General features: G+C 38.1%; 2 protein-coding genes across 2 annotated transcripts; one reads left to right on the forward strand and one right to left on the reverse strand.

Moving 5' to 3' along the window:
• Positions 1-2,971: 2,971 nt before the first annotated feature.
• Positions 2,972-7,533, reverse strand: betaCOP (coatomer subunit beta). Its single transcript, XM_018037825.2, has 8 exons — positions 7,395-7,533; positions 6,818-7,230; positions 6,427-6,760; positions 5,900-6,188; positions 4,638-5,611; positions 4,132-4,576; positions 3,802-4,037; positions 2,972-3,632 (listed from the first exon to the last, which is right to left on the reverse strand). Exons 2-8 carry the CDS (start codon positions 7,183-7,185, stop codon positions 3,402-3,404), a joined length of 2,877 nt encoding a protein of 958 aa, XP_017893314.1. The 5' UTR covers positions 7,186-7,230; positions 7,395-7,533; the 3' UTR covers positions 2,972-3,401.
• A 3,220-nt stretch (positions 7,534-10,753) lies between these two features.
• LOC108632839 (uncharacterized) lies at positions 10,754-12,673 on the forward strand. Its single transcript, XM_018037667.2, has 4 exons — positions 10,754-11,119; positions 11,338-11,893; positions 12,025-12,260; positions 12,413-12,673. Exons 2-4 carry the CDS (start codon positions 11,698-11,700, stop codon positions 12,593-12,595), a joined length of 615 nt encoding a protein of 204 aa, XP_017893156.1. The 5' UTR covers positions 10,754-11,119; positions 11,338-11,697; the 3' UTR covers positions 12,596-12,673.
• The last annotated feature ends 6 nt before the right edge of the window (positions 12,674-12,679 follow it).

The following is a 12,679-nucleotide window of genomic DNA, read 5'->3' on the forward strand; positions in this document are numbered from 1 at the left end:
ATTTCCTTCTATACTTTTAAGCACGTAGCTATTTATTATTAGCATTATTCTTCCGACGTCTGATTTCTTTTTAATTATAGGAAATGCGTTTTTCTAAGGTACATAAACTTTTGGGATTGATTGTATAGCTAATACATCCTTAAAGGCTCGTACAACTTTAAGTAGCGCGAAACGCGAACGTCGTCGCAAACAGAAATAGACGCCTCTTGCGAAATACCTGTTGATATTGGGTGACTAATCGAAACGGAAGATGTTCAACAGGCAATCGAAGAGTGAAGGGAAAAAACTCGAGAACGGAAGCTGCCAGCAAATGGTTAGGGGATAGATTCATGAGTGTCGATGCAGCCATCAGGCAAACATCGGGTTGGTACGGGGGGCGATGGAACGGGCAAAGCCGGAGCGCAAACAGCTCTTTTACACCCTCTACTTTCCACCTGCCTCACGTCCAGCCGACCTGATAAGTCGTAAAAGGGAACTCTTTAATGCGTGAGACTAGTATAATGAATGTCACAGTTGTAAGTTGTATAGTCGGGTTGCAAGGATAATCGTTCTTGATACCCTTTGAGCCCCTTACCTTGAAGCTCGGAAATAGGATAGCATCTCTTCCATAATAGAGTGACGTCAATTTCTACATAAAAGCATTATTTTTAAAAATTAGGGTAATTTCGACAATTTTTTATAAGATCTGTTGTTGTCTAATAAAATATGTATGGACTTTTATCGAGGGAATTAATGAATTTCGCAGTTGTAAGTGGTAGATTGTGAAGATAATCGTTTTTGATACCTTTTGAAGCTAAGAGATAAGATCTCCTCGATAATATAGTGACTGTAATTCTTAGATCAAAGCGTTACTTTTTAAAATTAGGATCATTTTTACAATTTTTATTGAGATCTTGTTTGATAAAATGCGTCCTTTATTGCAGGAGCGAACTTTCATCGAGGGGGACATGCTTAGCGGTGAACAAATCGATCTGAAAGATTCACGAGTTAAGGGTATCGTAAATTTTAGGGGCTATTCGAGAGAACAATCCACGTAAAAGGATCCTTGTGAAAAGAATATCAGGCAGGGCGATCGTGTTGCAGAAACCATAACGTCGAAATACGCTAAAACCTGTCGGATCAGTCCCTTTTTCTTTTCTACGAATAGCAATTCGACGATGTTACCCTAAGCTTAATAGTATACATAAAACATTATAGTGGTTCCAGATAAAATAAATAATAAATAAATAATCGATGATATGAAATTAGTTTAAAGGTAATATATGAATCTAAGAGAGAAATCAAGGAATAATGAAGTGACTCTGTATAAAATAAATAGTGAATGAATAATTTATGTAATTATATGAAATGAGTTCAAGAATTTGGTGTTAAAAGAATCAAGGAATGTAATGAAATGAATCATAAGATCCTCGAGCAAAATATCCTCTTCAAGAGTAGGTATATCCATCACGTGGCTAAGACTAACTTGATATCGATAAGCAAATTAATGCACCGAGTGGCGCAGCGCCTGAAGCCACTAGGCAAACAGTAAACAGTCAGTAAATTCCGGTAATTCGATTTCCATAATCCGTTATATCTGTGGCTTGGTGTAAGATCCAGATGTCAATATTTCAAAATATGCTAAAACACGTATTCAAGTAATTTTTAATAAAGAAGTGTTTACTGTCTCAAATATACTTTGTAATGTATAAGAAGAAAATTGAATCTTGTGCCACTTGTACTTTCTTACAAATATTGGGTGATTTTTGCATAAGTATACAAATAGGATTATAGTAGGAATGACATAGCCATATGAGAATAGATCGAATGCCCAAATGGCAGAGCAGGCGATTGAGGGAAAGAAAACGAATGGGAGGATTTCTTCTTTTCTACCTGTGGAACAAAACCAAAAACTTCTCCAAGTGATGTTCTGTCTATCATTTACAGGATTAACAGAAGAGGGTTTCACATAAGCGATTAAATCATTAATTCATTTGAACACCGATTGGCAATTAACGTTTGGTTTCTGTGATTCAGATTTGACTAGGAATTATAATTATTTAATTATCTTAATTGAAAGAAATTCGAATAAACGATTAAATTCTAATTCTTAATTAAGGTATACCCCAATTATCGATTGAGATTTAGAGCAATTGAGAAATCTATAATCCTATGACAAAAGTTCATTGGACTCTCGGTCTACTTCCTTAGGTCTATAAAATAGAATTAAACCCTGTACCTAGAATTTAATGTGATTACTTTTTACGTATAATTATTTACAAACAAAATTTTTGCACAAAAAGATAATACAAATTTTACAGCAAACTACAGGTGTGTATAACAATCGAAACCGTCACGACGATACTACTATAACTTAGCTAAGGATCTGTCTGATTCACTCTGTGTCGAGTGGAAGTCGTTTTAGCACTCCGGGTTAGCTCGGTAATTGGAGAACCGAGATTCAGAGAGTTTCCTAGATTAGCATTGAAATTCGAGTGGTGTAACGGGAAACGAAGGTTCGTAGACCGATGGGTGAACGTCAACGAGTGAATAATACGATGGTAGAGTTACCATTATGTATCGTTCTATCTCGCAAAAGTATACAGTTTTCATTTTCAAACCCTAAGATTCGTATAATGACTTATAAATATTTTTCTTATCTATGGAAAATCGGTACGTTGTGTTTCTTTTATAGCCGATTCCCGGAGATGAGAACTCGACGAGAAACCTGTTAAAAAGAAAAGGTCGTCGACATTTACATACAATCTATTGGTAACAGTATTACCTTCTTTTCTTCATTCGAGTCACATCGTCTTTAATATCGATCAACTACTGGATGAAGAATTATGTCTATACTAGAATTATTCAAGGTACTCGTTAATAAATCTAACATGAAGGAAGCTGGGTGTAAAATAAATTAATTGAACTTACGAATTGAAGCTTCACAAAAAATCAAGGAATGAGAGAAAGTAAATGATAATGGAGAAGACTGTGTAAAGTATTCATTCTTTATTTCTTAAAAAATACGTGTATGTGTCAGAAACGTTGTTTCAACGGAATAAAATACAAGCTCGTATAGCTGAAGTATCGTATTATGTATATATTCCATCGCTTACTGATACAATCGTACGGTGTCGTAGTTCTAACGGCGCTGACAGAGAACATATTGAAACGCATAAATTAATACATTACTGATAATCGTATAAAATATACTTCAATCATCGCGGTGTTCCAAGAAGTCGTTTCGTGAAATCCTGATTGACCAATTGACGAACGGCGTCCGCCGTTCGGATATCTTTGCGCGTTACTTTTCTCCACATCACTCAGGATGAATTCGATCGACTACACTTGTTCTTTCCGCCCTCGGAAACAGCTCGAATACTGAGGATACGATGAAGTTGTAGATCAAAGGACTACGCGTTCTAAGCGGCCTGGACCACCTTGCTTTGTGGACCTTTCTGAGTAGAATTGATTTTGTCGCCTAGCGACAGTGCCATGCCCTGGCTCTTCGCTCTGATACGAATATGCCCGACCACGGGAGCATCTGGTTTGTTCAGCGGCTTTTCGATCGACATGTTCGCCAACGCGTCCTCGCCGAATATCGACTTTGCGTACATGTTTGCGGCCATGAATCCACACTGTCCAGAAAGGGCCTGAGAAACATATTTACAACCGTTTAGATCATTTAACAAATTTCAGAGTTGTTTAAAATAGACATTGTTCAGCGAGGTTATAAAATTCGATCCGTGATAAAAATTTTAGGTAGAATTTGTGAAGTAGAAAGTGCTTCCACCGACTTCAAGTGATAGAAGCATACAATACCTTTTCTGGAGTAAGGCAACGCATATTCGTAGACTTCAACAGGTGAGCGAGATACTCCCTCAGATCTGACAATGTCGTATTTACAGATACTTTGTTCTCCCATTCGAATTCTGCCCACATTTGTCGGAATTCTACGTCGGTACAGGTTGCCGGCACTATGTAATCCATTATATCGATATGTATATCGTTCAATACTACCACACTCCTATCAGATCCCGCGCCAGACACATCGTATACTGAAATCAATCATTTATCGAGGTATTATCGAGTATCGAAAATGAAGTCCATTTATGAGTCTTATGCGATTGAAATAAAGAAATTGATAATTACCTATATTTCCAAATATTATTCCATTCTCCGTGGAAGCCACTTTCACGTTCGCCTTGATGCTAGCAAAATCTCTAGGTGCGAGCACGATAGGCTGCGGCCTCTCCACGAGTTTCAAATCGCCCATCGTAGCCAGTTCCAAAGTGCAGTTTTGCAATGTGTCTTCGGTCTGATTTACAATTAGCACGTCGAGTACGATATCGTATTGATTCACATGGACCAGAGCTTCCGCGTATACAGGGTCCGAGAAACCAGTCAATTGAGTGACCTTGCTTAAAGCATTTGGCGCTGGCGCGTCTCCGGCAGCACCGGGTCTTCCGGCAACAGCCGCGCTCAAACTTTGTTCGAACACGTCGCCAGCTCCGCCTGTTACGTCCGAACCGCGGCTCAGCTGCAGGAATTGTATCGCGTCGTCCACTTGAACGATGCTACCTGGTTTCTCCTTTGCCTATTTAATTACACCACCATTAATTTTTTTAATTCAGGATATAATAATACGAGTTACAAACCTTTTGATTCTGAGAATCCTCCTCTGCCTTCGCGGTCAGCATTCTGCCCAGAGCATCGCGGCAACCCTCGGTGAAAACTTTCTGCACGAGCGAAGTGGGGCAAGCCAAAGATCTCAGGCATAAAGAGATACGTTCAGCGTCGTCATGCGTCATCCCCCTCGTAGGTAGATCAGAACGACCTAACTGCAGCACGTTGGACATAATGAGCATCGCTTCCGCTTGCATGCGATTGTTCTTTCGAACATCCTCCTCGAGATCCTTGTAACGTAGCGCAAGTTTGGCTAAAGTCGCAGCAAGCGCGGCACCAATGAAGAAGTCTCCATCCATCATATATTGAACCAACGCTGGGCGTTTTTCTTCCGTTTTACGAGCAGATGCCGTGCTAAATGCGCTCTGCGTGGCGTAAGTGCCGTCCGATGTGACCAATTGCGCTGGCGCAGTCTGACCATTTCCTTCCTCCTGCGATTTTTCACCGGTTTGACGCTTGTCCTCAGCTTCCAGCAATGGCAAGTCTCCCAACGCAGCTCGTATGCGATTCAATACAGCTTCAATGTCCTCCTTCGACGTCGCGTATTCACCGAGTATCCACAACGCCGCTCTGTGTACTTTCACCGATCTTATGTGTGGGAATACTTCAAGCAGTTTATCGACGATCAGAGGTCTGAGATTCTCGAACCGCTGAATCGCTTCGCGAACGAATACCAAGACGTCGGTTGCAGCGGCCTCGTTGTTCTCCGATAGGAAATCTGTTAATACCGGTATCACTGTAGCCGCGACGTCCGAGAATTTGATGGAACATGCGTGTAGCGTTCTAACGAGCAATTGACGATATTTTCCAGCATCCTCGTGCTCCCCGCCGGCCGTTCTAAGTACCTCCTTCTTCAACAGTTGAACCATTTCTTCGATTGTACGGCTCGTTACCAAATCCATTGCGAGCGCAAGTGTTTTCGTTCGAACTTCCAGTGCCGGAGAACCTACAATACAAATAAGTAAAGGAATATTAAATAGTGACTCCTATTAGTATTCCGACACACTTTAAAATAGAAGAACATTTTTAATATCGGATCGAACAAATTGGTTTTGTTTAGAACGTCAAGAAGTTTAGTTTACTACAAATCCTAATAAACAAGTTAAAAATCAGGTCTTTTACTTTTTTCATTAGAGACATCGAAGACTAGTAATTTGTTGTAATCTTTCGTTACACATTATATAGTAAAGTAAGCCTTTTATATTGTTGCAATAGTTTCTATTGCTATAAGTACCTAGAACTCTAAGTACATCCATCACTAAATCTTGGAGGACTCTTTCGTAAGCTGGGCTCTCCTTCATCGCGATCAATCGATCTAACACGATCAGTTTAACATTGTTATCGCTTTCTTTGACGACCAGTTCGATGTAGCAAGAAGCCGCAGCTTTAATTGCGGTAGGTGCGCTGGAAAGTGTTACTAGAGTGCCAGCTGCTTCGTAACGAACAGCAGCACTTGGCGAGTTCAACAAACTATAAATACATCTGATAAAACGGGCTCTCTCCGATGGATTCGCCAGGCAAACCTATGAAAATATACAATTGTTAATATTTAATATTAATTGAAAAATATATAGTTAAGAGCAAAACTGAATAACCTTTTAACTATCATATCGCGTCTTTGAATAGTTAGATCGATTAGCTTACTAAATGCTGTGTAAATTAAAAAAAAATTTTAATTAACAAAAACGTAGGTCGTTTGGACCGTTACTAAAGTCATTCAGTTTTAAATGGTGCTGTCTGTTTTCTGTTCAGTGTGTGTACCTTATAAATTAATTCTACGATAACCAGCTGTAGTATATCACCAAAGCTGGGCACTTGGTCAAGACAAGCGGCTAAATAAGCCAGTGCTCGGCTTTGGTCAGCATGCAACAGCATTAAAAACGCGTTCCTCCTACATGACATGTCCTGTTCGCCTTCCAAATACTTCGCTATTAATTCTGGTGCGTCCGGTATGAGAAACTCAAAGTTCCTGTAAATTGTAAAAATAGCTAAGACTGCATTGCGCCTGACATAGGAGTGTCTGTGCTCTAGACATGCAGTTATCGCAGGCATCAGAGGCTCCAAAAGTTCTGGCTCCTTCAGTTTGCATAAAAATCTGAAAATTACGATATTTTATTTTCGAATCATTAAAATAGAAAATTTAGGTCTGTACCTTAAAGTAGAGCCTCTCACAAATTCATTTGGATGCTGTAAGTCCTTTCTGTAAGCATCGCAGACTAAAATCATTTCCTGAAGCAATTTCCCATCAGGTGATGTTTTTGGTACAATCTCCCAGAATATCAACAACAGCTTTTTTATGGTGTGATCCTGTAGCGGCAGGACGAACCTGATGATGGTCATCAAGAGTCCTGGCAAACGTTCGCCGGACAGGATCATGTGAATTGTTTTTTTAAGTGCATCGATCTTTGTCTGGACATCGCCTTTCTCCAAATCCTGCTTTAGCTGGAGCTCGTTCAAGGGCTCAGTATCGGTCGGAATGTTTATCAGAGTGTAGCAAGGTTGTTCTGCTACGGTGCTCATTTTTCCGGTTGTTCTATATCCTGTCTAAAAAAAATCTCTCACCGCCTGAAATGAATTAAGAGACGATGAAAAATAGACCTCATGAAGTTATTCGGAAAACAAATGGGAAGCGAGGTTAAGTTCGCATTGAACATATATTGCGTCGGTCTGTTACTAAATACAAGACAGTTTGAGGATAGTTTACAGATCATTGATAGAGCTTCACGCACCTGATCACGAAGTAGTAGCACGACAGCAAAGGGCAACGATATCTTTTATTTGTTTCACTAACATTTATACAGAATCCGGACAGAAGGAAAACAGCATACGTGTCAAACCCCTGCGCTAAACGACTGAGTACAGATGGAGCCACCACCCACGTTCCACATGTAAATCCGAAGACTTTTCAATATCCATCGTCGTTTACTTTTACAAAATATTCTTTTCGTAGCATTATTTATATAATTATGTAGCTGTTATATGTATTTTATCATATATACTATAATACTTCGATTTTAAAACAACGTACGACGATGTTTCAACATAGATTTTCTTTCGAAATTAAGAAAATATTTAAGCACAAATGTTTTTAGAAGATTTCAAGCTGTTAATATTTTATTAGTCATAAATAGTGGGAATTTAATTTTAAAATATCCATCTATATACATAGAAATAATATTAAACTAATTCGTAGAATAAAAGTAATTTAAGACACACCAGAAGTATCGTTAATACCATGAAAAAATTTTAATTCTGCATTCAAGGACTTCGTCAAGTACTTTTGGATTGCATAATTGAATTATATGATTTTTGACGAAACACGTTTTGTATGTTTGTTACGCAAAAATTTGTAAACAATTTCCAAGTAAAACATAAAGTTCGCAATTAATCGAAATACACGAAACAGCTGTTTTTCAAACAGAATTACGTAACAGACATTGTAACCAAATGCTATTAATTTAGTTTGTCCAACGATAAATCATCGTGATTAATGTACGCTTCAAGTGGAACACTACTGTCCTAGAAAACAAACTGAACTAAATAGATTGTAACTACTTTCGAAGAAATAGAGAACTCGTTTGCGAACGTTACTATAAGCAATGAAATCGTACCAAATAGTTAGTAGGCTTTTTTCAAAGTAAAGATATATATAGATGTCAGCAGAAAATATTTGGGTCTGATATTATGTCATTTAGACCAAAATTATTTATCTACTTATTTATTAATTACTAATCAAATTACATAATGCAGTTAACATCAATATGTATTTAATTATATAAATATAAATATTTATTAATATAAATGTCATTCTATAAAAACACAAGTACCTTTCCAAAGGTCTGGTATTATCAGGTATTATTAAAAATAATAATTAATCTTGTAAGTACTTATGACACTGATACATTATCATGTATTTAAAATATACCAAAGCAATTATACTTTATCTAACTAATCACGGAATTCTTTTTATTAGAGTACGTGAAATGATCGATAAACTCTCAACCCACGCATTATATCGAATGAGATCCTCTACGATCACTACATACATTTTTTTTCTGGACTAAAAATGAAGATTGTTTGTTGAACAGTTTTTATAGACTTTTTATTCCCTATCTTCATATGAATTATTTCTGTTTTACGATATCTTAGAACTTTGACGCTGAAAGATATGCAGTAAAAAATACAGCAAGTATCTGGGATTGAGATGAAAAAAATAATGATATCTTTTATTAGGAATGTTTAATTAAATTTCTGTATTTATAGTTACTGATGTTGCTAAAATATTTATCAAATTAATTTATATTGTTCTTATTAGACTTGAGTCGTCGAGGATGTATGGTTGTAAGTAGTGATGGAATTTAAAATACTTAGAATCTGATTCCAAATTCGCCTAACTAAAAGAAAGAAACGGTTCAAAAAGTTTACAATAAGTTTATTTTTTTAATATAAACTTGACAAGAAGTTCACATAAAAAAATAAATGTTACACGTACCATGCAAACTGTAAATCTATTTTCGATCTGATTCCTCTTCCTCGTTTAGCCAAAGAAGTTACTGTTAATAACTACGGGAATATGAGCAGCCCCGCTGGAATTCTTTCCGTCGCTTATGTCACGTTGCTAAAAAAAAAATGGCTCTGTACGAATCAATGTTATTATTACCTGACGATCACGAATTCTTTTCGTGCCGTCATGTAACGATGATCTCAATTTTTGTTAATCTAATTTAGCAGCAGTTTGGTTAAGAATAAACTGGATTCATGCATCAATATTGTACCAATAAGTATTATATTAATGTACGTGTAACATAAAACAGGCTTTAACATTCGTTAAAGTAATTCAAATATGTACACAATTTCTATCTCAGATGTATTAAAAATTTATTTCTTATACTTATATAGATTTCATATAGACTAATAAATTAAAATATGATTGTATTTGTTTATTGTGTATTCATTTTATGTATAATTTAAGCTTTTAGAGGAATATGATGTCGACTGGTAATGAAATGAAATATTTCATTAACGTGCAAGGGCATGAAGGAATGAACGATTATGTTCTTCAAAATGTAAACCAATTCCTACATTTTGGCTGACAAGACTAAGTTAAATTCATTAGTAATTAATTAATATAAATTATTAATAAGTAACATTTTATGTTCATGAACAGCATATTATGTTATAACTATAAATGGAATAATGAAATCGATGAAAATAGCGAGCTTTGTAAGGATCGTACAATCAGATTTTCAGATTATGTATACAATTTATTGAAGTCATTTTATATTATTTACAATTTATTTCTGTTACGGATGATAAAAACTAGGCCTGACACTGTGAACGCAAAATATGTAAAATAAATATACAGGGTGGTTCACCAGATATTAGTCCCGTGATTGTCATCATTATTATTAAACGTGGCAAAGAATGTTCGTATATAATGTTGAATGATTTCAAGAGAGACATATTCTGGTGAATCCCATTTAAAAGAATGTTGACGACCTTCATATCTCTATTACACGTCCACTTACAAAATAGGTCACAACAGAATGTGCCTCTCTAAATCATTCAACATTATATACGAACATTCTTTGCTACGTATAATAATAACGATGAGAATCGAGGTGGTAATGTCTGATGAACCACCCTGTACATTTCATACAGCTATCTAATTCTATCTTTCGTTGTCAGTAAAAAATGATACATTAATTCCTACCGCAACGAATCGCTAATTGACCAAGAAATAGCCAATAAGCAGAGTTAAATGCGAACAGAGAAGACGCCGTTCGTGATGCGGTAATTTTTCGAGATCCCGGCCCCGATTAAGCGGACGGTTCTACTACCACGGCGTCAGATAAAATTAAAGGCTAGATTGCTTAGATCGAGCGCCGGTTTAATTGCAAACGTCTCGTCGCGACGCCGGAGCCGAACCCCAATTACCCCCTCGCCTCTGTCTTGCCTACTTTTTTCGATTAACTCCTATATCGGCACGGAGCCGCGGTGCGGCCATTGCACGCACAAAGGGGGTCAGACACGCGTTCAACTCGCCCCGGTCATCTTTCCGCAATCGCCCGCCCGCCCGTCTCTCTTCTCGACGTTAGTTTCGCGGAGTTCGAAGACGCTCGTCAAGAATATTCGTCATTATTGGCACGAAGAGTTTCGCGTTCGTCACGGCGTCGGCATTTCTTTGTGGAGCGCAACCCGCCTGTTTCCAATGCCTTATTCCGTCCGTCTGTCGCGCCGTTTCGATTAATTAATCCTCGCGTTTGCAATTTCCTCGGTCGAGTTTTATGATCGTTACATTCGCGGACCGTTTAATCGGCGGAATTGCATCCGCGCGCGGACGCTTGGGAAGTCATTCTTTTTTGCTCGATAATTAATTCGCGCCGGGAAATTTTCCTTCCTGGAAAAGGCGTAATTCTGTCGCGCAAGGTGCATCCTAGTGACGTCAGGATTAGTACGTGACCATTCCTTTTTTAGCTTACGATTACTTACATTTTTTTAGCTGATTGCAAAATCTGCCTCAAGTTATATTCCTTTAAAATCCAGAAATTCATATATTTCCTTTAGCCGTAACCATTTTTAGTAGTGCCATTTCAATACTAATTTCTTATGAAATCGATAATAATTAATAAATGAACGGAGGTAATTTCTTTTTTACAATTTATTTTGCAGCGTGCAGGAGAGGATGTATTATTCCATCGTCGATTCGAAATTAAATTGAACGCGGATTTCACGGTGCCTGATGACGTCGCAGTGGGCAACACGTAATAATTGATGAATCGTCACCTGTTGCCGGGCCTCCGTACGCTTCGAACGCGTTTAATAAAGCGTATCGTGCACGCTTGGAATGCGACTACCGGGTAAACAAACGCGATTGCAATATCGGTTCCGCAACACGTCCGCACGGATAACGATCGTGGTTAAAAGTGCGGAGGAGCGCGGCCGGAGCCTCGAGTTGTCGAAGGGCCAACGAACCGTCACGTAATCCCCGCGTCCTATGCGTTTCAATACGTTCTAATCGCGATAAATATTATGCGAGCCGTGTTAGTCGTGGCGGCAGTCCTCGCGGTCGTCGAGGTATCGGCGATCGATCGGAGGCCAAAGAACTGCAAAGACGTCGTCAGAAATGTGATCATGGACAGCTGCAAGGGGCCCAGGGAGAAGCGATCCCCGCAGAGAAACAATTTAGAAAACTTGAATCAGCAAATGTCGCAGGCGATTCAAATGGGTAAGCAGTTCTCGTTTTATAAAGTGAACAGTGAGACAGAGATTGGACTAAAGTGAACGAAAAGATAAATGGTGCAACGATTTTTCACGGCTACGATTCCAACAATTTTTATCATTTGATTTGGCTTTTAGAAATGGCCAGCGATGAGGTGAATCAACAGAAACGTCAGGGTATGTTCCCTCCTTATGGTTACGGGTTTCCAGCCGAGAGTTTCATGTCGGAAAGGTTCCAGGAAACGGATGTCAATTTGCCAGGGATTGGCAACTTTGAGAATCGTTTTACAAATGTAGAAGAAAGTTACAGACCTAATATGCCATTCAGGCCACCCATGTTCTATCGATCCGCCAGATACGCGACGAAATCAGTTGTAAGTTCTGTTTAACTTGTAAGCATCTTATTAGGAAGTCAGTACTATGAAACTTGAGAAAAAATTAATTACACTGCCAATATAAATAATATATTATTAAAGATAATAATATTTTATGAAATTGTCGAATTATAAGCAATTTCATTTCATAGGATCCGGACGATCTTCTCGGGTTCACTTTGAGTTCTGAGGAACTCGACGAACTCCATGAGGAAATCGGTGACAGAATTGCTAGGAATTCCAAGGAAACTTTCCTGACCATTGCCAAGAAATGCTGCTTGAACGCGAAACTATGCAACGACGATCCAACCCTAGTCCCTTGCATGGGATTTTGATCGCGCCTCTGTTCATCGTCTAACTATAATTCTCAGGAAAATCAAGTGTACATAGATTGTAATTAGATTCTCGAAAATTGAAGA

This window comes from Ceratina calcarata, unplaced genomic scaffold, assembly GCF_001652005.2.
Source record: "Ceratina calcarata isolate Rehan_Ccalc_2016 unplaced genomic scaffold, ASM165200v1 scaffold178.2, whole genome shotgun sequence".
NCBI lineage: Eukaryota > Metazoa > Arthropoda > Insecta > Hymenoptera > Apidae > Ceratina > Ceratina calcarata.